The sequence below is a fragment of the Mastomys coucha genome, unplaced genomic scaffold, assembly GCF_008632895.1.
Source record: "Mastomys coucha isolate ucsf_1 unplaced genomic scaffold, UCSF_Mcou_1 pScaffold19, whole genome shotgun sequence".
In the NCBI taxonomy this organism is placed as follows: domain Eukaryota; kingdom Metazoa; phylum Chordata; class Mammalia; order Rodentia; family Muridae; genus Mastomys; species Mastomys coucha.
The window spans coordinates 10171720-10188173 of NW_022196901.1; the positions used below are offsets into that span (position 1 = coordinate 10171720).

The following is a 16454-nucleotide window of genomic DNA, read 5'->3' on the forward strand; positions in this document are numbered from 1 at the left end:
AAAAAAAAAAGACACATGTTCACTTACAGAGAAATCCCATTAAAACACAAAACTGGAAAACACAATGTTCTCTCAAAGGATATGTAAGATTTTTTTTAATTCCCTGTCAAAGCAATGTGATAAAGAAACCCCATTCCAACCCAAAATGCTATATTGAGCTCGTTTTGTGCCAGCCATATACTGTTGGGCATGAAGCCTGGCCTTAAGAGTGGCTATGAATATGAAGTACTTCAACAGAACTGGTCTTTGGCCTAGTTAGGCTCAGATTCTTGGTCACCCAAGCAGCCATGGGCATGGGTCTTATCTCATAGAGTAGATTTTAAATCCAATCAGATGTTGGCTGGTTGCTCCCACACGCTTTGTACCTCAATTGCAATTGTGCATTTTGCAAACAAGTCACCATTGGAGATGAAAGGTTTTATATCTGGGTTGGTATTTGCCTTTCTCCTTTGGAAAAGTGTAGCATGCCTTACAGTACCGTGAATTCTAGTCAGTAGGGGTAAAGCTCTCTGTACCTTCCATCAGCTTGTAGAGAGCAACTGATAGCCTTAACAATAGCTTAATTGTTTGGGGGTTTTAATGAGGCCCCTTTGGCCAACATCTGGATTATGTTACTCGTCCCCCATTGTTTGGTAATTTTACTTTCACATATTTTAGAAAGTTTATACTGTATTTAATTTCCAGATGACTCCTCAAATGGACAAGTTTAACTGTACCATGTCACCCCCTCTTTAACATCCTCATTTGATCTTCCTGTTTGAGTCCCAACCACCATCTTGATTTTATAATGCATTTTTCATCCCATTCTTTCTATTTTGAATACACATGGACATACATCATGAAAGTTGAAAATATATTGTCATGTAGTTGACATAATACATTTAATACTCTTAAAATTTACAAACATAAATTCCATAACTATTTTCTTATAATGTCTAGGTATTTAACAGTTTATTCTAGATATTCTTTCTCTGGAATATTTTAATTTATTCTTAGAAATTTTTTATGTATCCATCTAATGTCTTTTAGCCATAACCATTTCTTCAAACTTCCCTCAGATACCTTTTGTATTAGTTACATTTCTTATGCTGTGATGAAATGCTATGAACAAAAGCAACTTATAGGGAAGATGAGGTTATCTGGGGTTATAGTTCCAGTGAGAGAGTCCATAAGGGATAGAAAGGTACTGCAATGACATGCCAGATCAGGAAGCTGGCTCTTCACATTTTGTCTCACAGGAAACCCAGAGAGTGAACTAGACATGAGGCAAGACTACATAGTCTCAAAGCTATCTCCCAGTCATGTATATTTTCCTTCAGAAAGTCTACATCCTAACAGATCCATAACCTCTTCAAACAATGTCAAAGGTGTTATAGTATCTGACTTGATGGAGGTCACTGTTCGTTCAAACCACTTCAACCCCAGCATTTTCTCCCTCCCCACTTCATGTCTTTTGTTTTATTTATAACCCACTGCACCAAATTAATGCTGTTGCTGTGTATGAAGTCATCACTGGAGCATATGAAACCTATCAATGCCCACATCCCCAAAGAAATCACTGGCCTTCCCTCTCCCAGCCTAATAGCCCGTTGACTGAAAACAGCCCTTCGGCAGAATCCTCATCTATCCATGCCACAAGTTAGACTGCTTTGATCTTACTTGGGTCTCATTCGAATCATGACAGCTTTTATGAGTTCACATGTGCAACAATTGTTTAATGTTCAGAACACAAATCTTTACTGCACTCTTCCTTAATTCTCTGGATCTTTTTTATTAAATTAATTTATTTTTTATACTCCATATTCCATTCCCTGCCCACCGCCCACTCTCTGAATGCTCCACATCCCACACCTCCTCCCCACCCAACGCCAGTCTCCAAGTGAATGCCCCCACTCACCACCACCCCTGAGCTCTAAACTCCCTGGGACCTCCAGTCTCTTGAAGGTTAGATGCATCATCTCTTAATGTACACAGAACTGGAAATCCTCTACTGAATGTGTGTTTGGAGCCTCATATCAGCTGATGTACGCTGTCTGTTTGATAATCAAGTGCTTGAGAGATCTCGGGGGTCCAGATTAATTGAGACTACTGGTCCTCCTACAGGATCGCCCTTCTCCTCATCTTCTTTCAGCCTTCCTTAATTCAACAACAGAGGTCGGATGCTTCTGTCCATTAGTTTGGTGCAAATATCTGCATCTAACTTTTTCAGCTGCTTGTTGGGTCTTTCAGAGGGCAGTCATGATTGGCTCCTTTTTGAGAGCACTCTATAGCCTCAGTAACAGTGTCAAGTCTTAGGACCTCCCCTTGACCTAGATCCTACTTTGGGCCTCTTTTCCTCAGGATCGTCTCCATTTCCATCCCTGTAATTCTTTCAGACAGGAACAATTATGGGTCAGAGATGTGGCTGTGGGATGGCAACCCCATCGCTTGCTTGATGCCCTCTGTCTTCCTGTTGGAGGTGGGCTCTATAAGTTCCCTCTCCCTACTGTCGGAATTTCATCTAAGGTCCCTCCCTCCCTTTGATTCCTGAGAGTCTCTTACCTACAAGGTCTCTGGTGCATTCTGGAGGGTCTCCTCCCCCAACCTCTTATTTCCTGAGGTTGCCTGTTTTCATTCTTTCTGCTGGCCCTCAGGGCTTCAGTCCTTTTCCCTCACCTAGTACCAGATCAGGTACCCCTCTCCCCCCAACTCCCCAGCCCCCCAATTCACCTTTCCTCCCAGGACCTTCCCTCCTCACTTGTGATTGCTTTCTTCTCTCTCCCAAGTGGGACTGGCTTCCTCACTTGGGCACTTCAGCTTGTTGACATTTTTTAATTCTGTGGATTGTATCTTGGTATTCTGTACTTTTTTTGGCTAATATCCACTTATTACTGAGTACATACCATGCACATCCTTTTGGGTTTGAGTTACCTCACTCAAAATGATTATTTACTAGTTCCATCCATTTGCCAGCAAAACTCGGGATGTCCTCATTCTTAATAGTATTTCATTGTGTAAATGAACCACATTTTCTGTATCCATTCTTCTATAGTGGAGCATCAGGGTTGCTTCCAGCTTCTGACTATCACAAATAAGGCCACTATGAACATAGTGGAACACATGCCCCTGTGGCATGGTGGGGCATCTTTTGGTTATATTCCCAAGAGTGGTATAGCTGGGTCTTCAGGTAGATCTATTTCCAATTTTCTGAGGGATCTCCAGATTGATTTCCAGAGTGGTTGTACCAGTTTGCAATCCCACCAGTAATAGAGGAGTGTCCCTCTTTCTGCACATCCTCTCCAACATGTGTTGTCACCGAAGATTTTGATCTTAGCCATTCTGCTTGGTGTAAGGTGAAATCTCAGGTTTTATCATTTTTCTTTTCCACAATGATCCGGGAGTCCTGGGGCAGGAAGTTCTAGTGGACTTGTTCCATTTATTGCCACTTATTCTAACTTATTTGACACAATATATTTCTATGCACTGAGCACTCCCCACTCCAAAAATAACTCTCTATGACCAACATTGAGAACAGCATACCTTCTTAGAATTTTGTCTGCCAAAGAAATTAGTACTTTATATTTTAGTTTAGCCTTGTGCACATTTTCAAGACACAGGCAGGATGAAGGCAGATTCTTTTTTTAATACAGGTAAAGTTCTTGTTCTCAACTAAGACTTCAGCAACTGGGCTGTAACTGTTTTCTCTACTCTCACACTTCCCAGCTTCCAAGCTGCTGCAGGAATATCCCATTAATCTCTGCCCATGTCATATGACAGTTTTCCAACTCAAGTTCCCAACTATCCTACAAAAGTGTGGCAATAGCATAAGAGCCACGTGGTCAAATTTAGCACCACAGCATCCCACTCCAGGTACAAATCCTTGTATCTGTTTCATTTATTTTGTTTGATAACATCTATAGCACAAGGAACTCAGATAAAGATTGAGATTGTGTTGGCTTGTGCATCCAGGAGGATGGAGTCCAGTGTGACAGGAACACAAGGCACCAATCAAAGAAGGCATTGAGACAAGAGCAGAAAGCTGACTGGTCACATTTTATCACCCACAGAGTGCAGAGAAATAATATGAAAACTGTTTCAGCTGCTAGTTTAAAAATAGTCTGGACACCTGAGTTTTATTTATATACTTATGGAGTCAGCAACTTTAGACAGCAACTCTGTATACATCAATTTCTCAACTCACCTCCTTAAATAAGAGGTTACTCAAAAATGTTGTCACCAGGCCCTTATGCATGTGAACATTTACATTAACAGATTTTCAAATTAAACCACCTAAATATTAATCTAATTACTTATTGATTTAATGTATCTGTAAGAATTTTGTTTTACTCTTGGAATGCTAAAACCTGTCATTGCTCTACAATATGAATTTTGATTCTGGCAATATTTTACAAAGATATGAACATGTCCTAAAAATATTTGTAGCAGTTGAAAAATAGAAATTACACTGACATCATAATCATTCCCAACCAAGCAGTTCCAAATTTATTTGTGCAACATAACATGTGGGCTGTCTAAGCTGTGAATATTTTTCAGCCTTCATTGACAATGAAGCCTTCATTGTCTGGCTCTCAATGGTTTGTTGTGATTGTTGTTTCATATCTTAGTAATTGCTCATTTTAAGGAACTGATGGCAGTTCCTCCCTTCACGCTCAATAACTGAGTGGTGGAAAGAGTGTGTGTTGTCAGAATGATTCCTTAAGGCCCCAAACCAGGACCAGAAAGAATGTGCACAGCTCAATCATTCATGTAGACTAAAATTATGGGCTCCATTCCTTTCTAGTACACCTCACAAAATCCTCATTTCTTTTTATGTAAGATGGGAAAAAGGTTTCTTCCTAAAACTTGGTTTTAAGGTGTAGTGAGACCATATGGTTTTTATAGGCTTATGCTAAGAATGAGTCACAAGATTCACATAGTGTTTTCAACATCATTAATTTTAATGCATTAGTCTCGATTGGGGAGACATAGGCTGAAGTATATGTGTGCTGATTATTTGATGCCACTGTGTACATTGTAAGTTTTCACTACTTCTATTGTTCCAGAACTCCTCCATTGTAGAAATAAGACTGTTATAAAAGTCAAAAAATTCTTTTTCATGGCTCATTTTGCTTCTCATTCCCATCTTCTCACATTGATTGCTCACTGCCTTCTCAGTACTAGAAAAATTAATATTCTGAAAATTTGGTAACAAAGTAATATTAGCATATATTTAAGCAAGAAAACTGAAAATACTTTTATTCTCATATTAAAAATAAAACTTTTATTTTCATATTGGTTTCTTATTACTGTATATAAAACTGAGTAATGTTTAAAACAATATGCATCCACTGTGCAAAAATTTTCAAAGCTTAAACGGACAGCCTAACCCATGATCTTTCAAATCTACAACCTGCATTAATCAAGCTTTGTTCCTCTTTAAATATTGGCTGCCCCTTCCAACCTCAGGCAAAGAATTGTAAAGATTAGTTCTTTGAGGTTATAGGTCTAAATTCTAGTTCTTCCTGATGACTGTCAGGAGGGACCGCTCTTATTATCTAGACATCGTCCTTAGTCCCATGACAGTATCCCTCACTCTGGGTATCTCACAGAAGAAGTTTAACTGAAAGTCCAGCAGGACTGTCATTCACATTGGCTAAGATGGCATTTATCTTAATATACAACAAACACAGTACTATCTGTATATTACTTTTGTTAGCTCATATTAATAAGAAACAAATCATGAGTTCTACCTATGACAAAAATAAGATTATGGCTCAAGGGTGATCATAATGAAATATGTCTGTTACAACACAAAAGAGAGATGACAAATGCTTTGTCATCTCAAAGCACTTGATACTCAATTTATTATTAGAATAGTAGTATATGTCTTCCTTATATTTTCTGTAAATAAAACTAACATTTATTTGGAAGCATATCTTAGCTTCACACTATGGTGATAATTATTTTCAATGATACTATTAATTTACACAAGCATCCCACAAACAGTAGTCTTACCATAATTAATGAATGACTTTACCCCTTGTTGTCCTGATCACTCAATAACATTAATACTTGCCCTCAATATACTTCATTATCTACACATATTTATAAAATGACCCTAACTTCAGACAGTACATTCAATTGCTTTGGACTTTACTAAGTAGAAGAGTTGTTTCAATTATTTCTACATAAGTGTTAGTGAAATGTTTCAGATTATTCTTGAGGTTTATAATCTTACAATTGATTTAAGTAACATACAATAAAAATCACAAATGCTATGTGTGTTATTTCATAACTAAAGGATATGCTTTATGAGTATGTTAGTACAGGGAATGTTTTAATGAGAATGTTTTCTTCAATATATCAAGAGAATGGAATCACATATATGTAAGTAAAATTACTCTAAGCATACTCATGCTATGTGATATGAAATCTAGTTCAACAAAGCCAGAATATGAAAGCCTTGTGCTGTATATTCTGATATGTATTTTTGTGTCTTATGCCAGTGATTGTTTCAGATATATAGCAGGAAAATGTATTTCTCTCATTCTGGGTATTGTGAGTTCCACATATTATTTTCATTAATGCAATTAGATAGATAGATAGATAGATAGATAGATAGATAGATAGATAGATAGATACAATGACTATGCATTTTAGGAAGATTTCTCATATAACAAGCAGAAAGATCTTTTTGTTAATTAAAGAAAAACTATGAACTATTCTTTCATTCTTCACATTCCAATATCATATACAAATTATAGTGTTTTCTTTTCATTATGGAGTACTCCAAATTTAATATAATTTAGTTTGCATTTCTCAGAACTTTCATTGTTAATAACAAGTTCATAAATGAAAAGTACAAGAACAAATATATACTGCCTTTGAAGTACCATTATCATAAAAGACAATGCCATTTACCTAATGCCAAACAGTCTATGGGTACACTTTTGTTGTATGTCATATTTTATAAGCATTAATATTGATAATCTGCCCTGTCCTCGCTTTCCCAAACTAAAGCTAAAACTGTGGAGTATACTTACATTCTTTAGGTTTTTATGGATAAATGTAATTTATTAGAATACTTAATTGTTCATAGTATTAATTTATAAGTCATATAAATTTTACTGTTCCTTCATTCTCAGATGCATCATGGGATAAGAATATGCTGAAATCAGTACTTTAATTTTGCCCAAACTAAATGCTCTATATAATCTCATAATATTTTCATGTATAATTGTAAATGGCAAAAATTTTAAAGGCTTTCTTCATGGTGCTTGTAGAATTTAATGTAATATGTTGCTAAACATATAAAATTAGATCATCTTTAAACTGTGGATGCAAATGGAAATAAAGGTTTCCATAAATATGCTCATTTTTATGCAGATATTATTTTAAAGGTGATTCATAAATCTAATATTTTATCATATTTCTCACTTATATAGACAAAGATATAAAAAGATTAGTCAATTTTGTTGTAATTATAAAGACAATGAAAATAATCCTTTTCTAATTATTTTGCTACTTCTCTCATTGATCTTGCTCTGATACACTTTATACGTTTTGTGAATTGTAATTTACCTTATAAGACAGTCTAATCGGGAGTCTAGCATAATGGTCACTCCAAAGCTCCACTCAGCAACTGATGGAAACAGATGCAGACCCACAGCAGTCAAACAGTAGCCAGAGCTCAGGGAATTCTGAGGAAGAGGGAGAGGAAGGATTGTGAGGGCCAGAGGGGTCAAGGACACCACAAGAAAATAACTCACAGAGTCAACTAACCTTGGGTCATACCATGTCTGAACTGCTAACCAGGGAGCCTGAATGGCTCTCACCTAGGCCTTCTGTACATGTTACAGTTGTGTAGCTCGCTGTTCTGTGAGACTCCTAACCGTAGGAGCAAGGACTATCTCTGACACTTTTGCCTACTTTTGAGACCCTTTTCCTCCTACTGGATTGATTTGTCTGACCTTAATATGAGGGTAGATGCTTAATCTAATTGCAACTTAGTATTCCAGATTTAGGTGACACCCCTGGGAGTCCTGCCCTTTTCTGAAGGCAAATGGAGGAGGAGTGGAAGGAGGTGAGGTAAACCTGAGAAGAGACAAGGGAGAAGAAATGGCGTAGGGGTGTAATATATGAGAGAATAAATCATAAAAATGTTAAAACACAGCTTGTTCTACTTAAAATTCTAACTTTTTGTTTTCTTTCTTTTACAAGCTATTATTTTTAAAGTTGTGATCAATGATTCATATGTCTCTTTATCATGTCACATTATAAAATCAAGACCTGTGTATTTCATGACCTCTTACTAGGGAGAGTATTAGCCAATGATTCTATATCACTACATAGGAAATACATAAAAAGACAAAGGAGCTTCTTTTGATCTTTTTTAATGTCAAAAGTTATATAAATGTGGAGCCAGAAAGCTGTCTCAGATGGCAAAGTACTTGTCACCAAGCCTGATGACATGACTTCATTCACCACAACCAATGGCAGAAGGAGAAAACCAACTCCCACAGTTATCTTGAGACCTACATATAATTATCATGGTTTATACACACAAACACATACACACACACACATACAGAGATGCACATACATCATATGCATGTAAACACTAAATAAATAAATGCAAAAAGCCGGAACATTGCTAATATAAATATTACATATCAAGGTTTCTTTAGTTCCAGTCATTTTAGTTCAAAATTACTGTATTTTTCAATTCACCAAGATTTATATTGACATCCAGTTTTCTATACTTGAAGAGGAACATTTTAGTTTTATAGAAAAGAAATATATAATATCTAAATATACAATAATTATTGCTCAAAAACTTATGAATTAAACTAGCTTCCATGATATATAAGTTAGGGTAAAAAAAAATCTATTCTTTTCTTCCTAAGTCTTTTTATTTTTCTACTATAGGTTATTAAGCAAAGATTTAATTTTTTTGAAACTTTTAGTTTCAAATTATTTAAATCTACTTTAGAACTAAGTAGTTTTAAAACATACTTAGTATATTGGTAAATGTTGGGTAGATTAGTTGATTAATGGCTTGTTAATACTATTTTCTTTTTTTTAATTAGATATTTTCTTTATTTACATGTCATATTTCCCAGCTTCCCCTCCAAAAAAAAAGAGAACTCAAGAGAAGGCGGGAGTGAAGGAGGAAGACTGAGGACAAGGAAGGGGCAGACAGGAGGAGTAAGAAAGAGGAGGGGTGGCTGGGCGGTGGTGGCGCACGCCTTTAATCCCAGCACTTGGGAGGCAGAGGCAGTTCAAGGCCAGCCTGGTCTATAGAGTGAGTTCCAGGACAGCCAGAGCTAAATAGAGAAACCCTGTCTCGAACAACCAAAAAAAAAAAAAAAAAGAAGAAGAAGAAGAAGAAAGAAAGAAAGAGGAAGGGAGGCAGGAAGGAAGAGGAAGAAAAAAGGAGAGGAGGGAATAAGGAAGATCTATGATTATCACATGAACTAGAAGGGAATATTAAATTAGAATATATATTTGCTTTAAAAGTGACATAAAGGGCCCATAATTTAGTATAATGCATTATATAACATGTAACTTGTGCAGATGATAGCCAAGTCATTAATTTTAAAGAATAAAGTGAGAAAGGAATATGATTCTGAGATTGAAAAACTTTGGGAACAGTACTTCTCCTGCCAAGTTTAATAAAAATCCAGTTAAGTTAATAGGTAACTCTGTGTCTCATTATTAGAGATGAAGGGTTCTGCTTTTTTGTGTTATATTTTCCTAGAATGCTATTGACATTTGTGCAAAATCATACCTGGTGCCACATATACTCAGTTGTTTTTAGATTTAGAAACAGCACATCAATTTATATTGCAAAATTCATGAATCAAAATTGTTTGTCATTGTAATTCTTTATTTTCATTTCAAGTAGGTAATTATAGAACAATCTGGTTATGGAGTAAAGAATCAGGACTAAATTATTCATATTCAGGGTCATTATTCTTGTGCCACAAGCAGTTACATAGTGTGGAGTTAGAGTTGAAAGTGATAAGCAATCATAGTTATGGTCTTATTATCTCTTGAACTCATATCTATTTTGGGATTATATTTGTCTAGTTTAAAACAGCCATGAATACCTTTGTAATAGTAAATTGTTCTTAACATTAAAGTTGAATTATTTACTTTGGATTTTTTCTGAGCATATTTTGCAATTTTTTAAAAAATATATTAAAAATATTTATTTAATAATAAATCTATTAATAACCTAATATTTGAATAAATATGAACAACATTGAGAAAGCATACAATGACAATCTAATCACTGTAGATTATACTTAAGCCCCAATTACCTTATACCTTATTGTGTATTTTGGAATCAGAATAATGTAATTTTGTGATTGATGTCCAATTTCTACTCTCAGTGTTTTTGCTTGGCTTCTGGGTATCTAACACACTTTTTGTGTAACCTCTTTGTGAAAGAGTTTCTTTCTTGAATTATTACTGACAGTCTGCTAACTTTTCAATACAGGTAATGGGCTAGGAATTAGAATTGTTGGTGGTAAAGAAATCCCTGGACATAGTGGAGAAATTGGAGCCTATATTGCTAAGATTCTTCCTGGTGGAAGTGCAGAACACACAGGGAAACTTATAGAAGGTAAGAATTAGAAATGTCATAACAAGATACAATGAAACATTCATATTACATGTTTTCATTTGCATGTAAATTAAAGTGCAAATTTGTTTACACTTTGTATCAGAAAACTTTGTAATTGATGGTAGTAAACATTGCAATGTATTATGATATAATAGAAAATGTATCCACCAGTAAGAGTTTGCTTTCATTTGCATTGTTCTTTTGGCAGTTGGTTAATAATTGGGATAGTTTTATTTAAAGACACAATTAGTCAAGGGTTTTTTTTTGATGGATAATTAAAAAGAACTTTAAGAATCTAGTTTAATATTTTATTTTTTCAAAAAGGAGAAAGCATGCTGAAAGCAGCTATGAAAATTGAAAACACAATTCCGTAGAAGCTGAGGTCAGGTAACTAGCTACAGATGGCTCCCAAGCTAACTCCATCTGCCATCTGCTCCTGTCAACCATGTGTCTGGGAACACATCCAGGTCTGCTAACTTAGACGGGACCATGTCTGCCCTCCTGATAGAAGAGCAGGGACATACTCACAGAATCAGTGACATTCAAATATTCACTTCACTTCAGAAGTTTGCCTACATCTGTATGTGGTTCTGTTTACTTTAGACACTACTCACCTCACTGAGGACATTTTAAAACAATGACCTTTGTAAGTCTTGCAATGTGCCAAACATGTGCTTCATCATCTTTACACAATGAATTTATGGATGGATTCTCAAAATATATCATGATAATTTTCAAGTTTTTTATGAAATATTGTGAACATTCTGTCTATAAATTCTATAACATACATAGTATATATGAGAGCTATATATTATCTTGTTTGTAGTATACATTATTTACCAAAAAAGTATTTATAACTTTTCTCTTTAATTCTATATAAAGTATTTATTTGAAAATAGTGTTTTGTTTTCAATTATTGGTTAAATTTCGCATGTTGTGGCTTGCAATCTTTAACTACTATAAAATTTATTTGTTATCATTTAAGTAAAATATATTGGAACCTGCACACCACACAATGACCTTGAGCATTTTGATAAATTATATTGTAGAATTTAAATAGATTACACACAATATTTATTCATCAAAGATTGTGCTTAGGCCATTGGTCCGGCTTTGTAGATCCCATCTCAGCTTCAAAATCAGAGACTTCTCAACACGTCTTTCAGTTGGTTGTGTTAGGATTATTTAATGTGGAAAGAGACAAATGCTGTAAATTCAGTCCCCACCCCATCTTATTTGGTTGATTATTTGCTTCTAGAATGTCATTTATTTATTTATTTACTTACTTACTTACTTACTTACTTACTTATTGTGTTGTTTGGTTTATCTATTGCTATATGCCCATGTCTATTTCATACACTCTGTCTTGTACTTAAGCATAAACTTTAGAGAATATGTCACATCTTCAATATTATAGAGTGGATATGGAACAACTTTGGATTTTATTCTTGGTGTAAATCATTATCCCAATAATGCAGCATATAGCACTAGAGATTCTATTCTCATTTCATGTAAAAAACATTTTATTACAGTTTTTAATCCTATTTATTCAAGATGGTGAGGGTAATTCTGTGAATTCTTTTTTTTCTTATTTTCTAAGGAAACTATAAATAGTTGGGTCAATAGGTGGTAGATAATTTCTTTTGACTATATATGTATATTTATAGAATTCATATAGCTAATGTGTTCCAACAAATGAAGCCGTTCATCTTTTTGTTTCTGAATATCCAAGTATATAATGTGAACTTTCATAGAATTGATACTATCTTTCAGGTGTGATACGATTTGTTCACAGTATACTTTTTAAACTGTATTTCTTTTTTAACTTTCAACTGCAAAGTCCTTATTCAGAATGATCTGCTAGGCTCAGGAACATCAGAGCACTCTTTAACGATGTTTATACCACTCATTAATAATGATTCTCTCCTTGTTGACTCTTGAGAATCCTAAACTATTTCCAGGTTTCTTCTTCTTCGTTTCTCTTTGTTGTACATTCACAACATATCACAAGCCACATAAATTTTCTAGTTCTCATAAATTAATGCCAATTTGAAGGACTTGTTGGTTTTTTAATAACAAAGGAACTTCCAGTGTTTTTGCCTCAAGCTAATATTGGGGCCATTTGTTTCAAAACACTTGATTCAATCTTCTCTTGGAATCATTTTCAAAACAAAGTATTCAGTTTTATTTAAAAATGAGAATTTTATGTTTCTGATTGTTGAAATTGATAGAAATTGTTATTGCAAAATTATTATATTATTCTCAAAGTAGATTTGAAATATTTCTAGTATTAACTTCTATACAAATTTCCATATATCAGAATTTTCTGTTTTTCTACTCTTTTTTAATCAGTTGACAATGATCTTTAAACACATAGTAAATCAGATACTAAATGGACTAGAAACTCCCCCAAATGTAAAATCTATCTCTTTGTAGCATTTAGAAAATATTCTTGAAAAAATACTGAACAGAGAATGGTCTGACATTTATTACTAATTTTAATTGCTGAATATCTGGCTTTGCTGAACATTTAATTACAAATCAAATATTTTTTAATGCTATTCTTGCTATTTCCCTTAGGTTCAAAATTTTAACAGATCTTTTGTGCATGAATGTTGCCATTTGAAATGGTCACTGAGATTGGAGTTTTAACTAGTGTATTTTTCTCTCATTTTCTTTGAATAATTTGTAGATACAGAGGTACATTAGCATATGTTGCCATTTATTTAGAACTTTAGATCAGTTAGGATCTTAATACCAAGTCAATGATCATAAATCTTTTCATGTTATAATATCAACACCACTTTTTAAAAATTCTTCTTTCATAAATTACATTCCAACTATAGTTTCCCCTCCTCCCATACTCCCAGTACACACATAGATACACACACATATACATACACGTACACACACACACACACACACACACACCTCTTCTCTCCCCCACATTCACTGCTACTCTGTTTCCCTTCAGAAGAGAGCAGGTGTTCCACCACATATGGCACAACAAGATGCAATAAGAAGTTTGTGATACACAAACCCTCACACCAAGGCTCCGAGTAGGAGGAAAAGAGTCCCAAAAGCAGGCAACTGAATTATAGACAACCCTCACTCCCACAAAAACATCAAGCTACACAGCCATAGCATATATGCAGCAGACCTAGCTCAGGCCTACATAACCTCCCTGATTGTCACTTCAGTCTCTGTGAGCCCCTATGAGCCGTTGTTAGTTGATTCTGTGAGCCATGGTCTCACAGTGTCCTGACCCCTCTGGTTCTTATAATCCTTCCTCCCCTTATTTTATAGGATTTCTCAAATCTGCCTAATGTTTGGCTATGGGTCTCTTCTTCTGTTCCAATCAGTTGATGGATAAAACCTCTCTGATGTCAATTATGCTCCGCTCCAGTCTACAAGTATAGAAGAGTATCATTAGGAATCGTTTGTTGGCTTTAAAAAAAAACTTTATCTAGACTATTTTATGTGAGAAAGCTTAGTCAATAGCATTCCAACTTCAGAAAATGTTAATTTACAGCACACTTTATTCTATACAAAATAACATTTTATCTCTTATTAAATTGATACTCCATCCCTTTCCAAACTTTAGATATTCACAACATAGTTATTAATATCCCAATATAATCACAAGTTTTATTTGCTAAGCTGATAAAAGCCTGATCCACTCTGAGGACACACTTCTCTTGTTTTTGACATTGTAGTGGGTTTTTTTGTTTTGTTTTGTTTTGTTTTTTGGTTTTGTTTGTTTGATTTTTTCAGGGGAGGGGTTATTGTTTTATTTTTTTTTCTTGAATCTTCAATGTCTAGCATAGTGCTAACAAAGCAAGGGCTAAACTAAATTCTGAAAAGGTAAAGAATTATAATTCACTTTTCCTTATAAATTTGGATACTTAAAAGCGACTCTACAGGGCTGTGAGAAGCACACCAATGCCTGGAGTTATAATCTGCCATTGATGCAAACCATGAACATTTATGGTATCTTCAATATATGGTTCAATAATTTTTCATTATCTTTTTAGAAAAAATGAAGGAATTTGAAACTATATTAACTCTTAGGACACAGCAGACACTTTGAGCTTAGCTGCTCACCAATTTACATAAATGCACTGTGGATATGTTTGTTGTTTTCTAGATTTGGCTTTGCATTTAAATTCAGATTTCTGGGGTTTGTTAGGATTATTTATGTGCAGGATTCAGCAAGACCTTCGAAGGCAGCTACTGTGTGTGTGAAAAAAAAAAAATGAACAGTTCTTTCCCCAGTAAGCCTCAAAAGACTGTGAGTCCTCATTGGTTGAGAAAGGGCAAGGGAACAAACTCATAACAGATGAATTCCTAGTGGAGTGGTTTGATGCCTGTATCTGGTTGATTTCCACTTCAGTGAGTGTGCTAAATGAAACAGCCAGTGGCTGAACTGCCAGTTGACACATCAGTTACCATAAGCCAGGTTTGCTGTTTCCATCTACATTAAAAGATACAAACAGGCAAAACAATCAAAGCTTACATGATGTGAGTTGACATCCTTTCTTTTATACCTTTCCTGTTGTTTGAGGCAAGAGTTAAGATCAACATGATACAGATACATAATTAGAAACAAGAGTGCATTATTCATCATCACAAAAGCTACTGAGAAATTGCAGTAGTCATTTTTGATTTCTGGATTTCTGATTGAGAACAAAGTCTTGAATAAAAATAAATTCTCTTATATTAAAAAGTCATAAATTTTGCATAGAATCTATACACACCTACCAATGTAAGATTACAGTAATCTTATAGGATCTTATTGATTAGGTACATATAATACCTAGTAGTTGCTATATTATGTTGCTTAGAGGTCAGTGACAGGTAAAATGTCTGTTACGTGAATCACAGATGGACTTAGTAATATGTATGATGCTGAGAACTGAAACCAGGTCCTCACTAGAAACATTAAATTGACCAAATACTCATCAGAAAAGTATTATAAAATTTATAGACCATAGTCCTTCTTTGTTTCTTATGTTTTAAATATAAATATATTTACTAAAAATTACAGAGAACTTTTGATTAAATTTTAATCAGTAAATTCCTTTTACTATTTATAGTATCTGACACGAGTAAAAATGGATTATTTACTGTCATATTAGTGATGTAAAAAATGGAGTATCGATATTTCTTTCTTTAAAAAAATACTTATTGCATTATGATGAGAAAAGTTACATGATTTCAATTTATCTGAATTTGTTAACATTTAAAAACATATTTTAATTAAATAGAATTGAATCACATTCTTGTTTCCCTTTTGTACCACCGGTCATTCCAGAGACCCCCACTTCAATACCTACAAAATCTTTTTTTGTCATATTCCTTAAAATTTATAAAATATTATAACAATAAAAATAAGTATTATAAAAGTTGTTTGACATAAAACAACAATCAATTTAATAGTCTTATGTAGATGATCGTCTACATCAATAGTGAAAATACATTTTTCTCAATATAAATTTTAAATAACTCCAAATATATTAACTGTATACTTAAAAATAATACATCACTACTAGTATTTTCTTAAATGAACATGGATATATAAAGTCTTTTGGTTTGTTTTGTATTTAGTAGAGTTTAAAATCTTGGCTCTTACTGTGGTACAAGCCCAAAATAAGAACAATTTTTAGACATTGGGTTTCATTGTAATAAAGCTGTATTTCAATGACCCTCACATCACCAAAGGATTTTACCTCCATTGTAGCTGAGCTGAGAGTTGATAGTTCTACTGCCCCAAGAAGTGAATTGTAGGCTCGATTTTTGGATACAGACTTCTTGCTATGGTCAAAGCTATTTGACTTGAGTGAGT

The 16454-nt window shown here is 34.3% G+C and overlaps 1 protein-coding gene across 4 annotated transcripts in view; it reads left to right on the forward strand.

Moving 5' to 3' along the window:
- Pclo (piccolo presynaptic cytomatrix protein) overlaps positions 1–16454 on the forward strand; it is a 359315-nt gene that overhangs the window by 221324 nt on the left and 121537 nt on the right. For all 4 annotated transcript variants that reach the window (XM_031380023.1, XM_031380024.1, XM_031380025.1 and 1 more), the window contains exon 10: positions 10484–10609. In XM_031380023.1, the coding sequence (XP_031235883.1) occupies positions 10484–10609 (126 nt within the window). The remainder of the gene's footprint in view (positions 1–10483; positions 10610–16454) is intronic.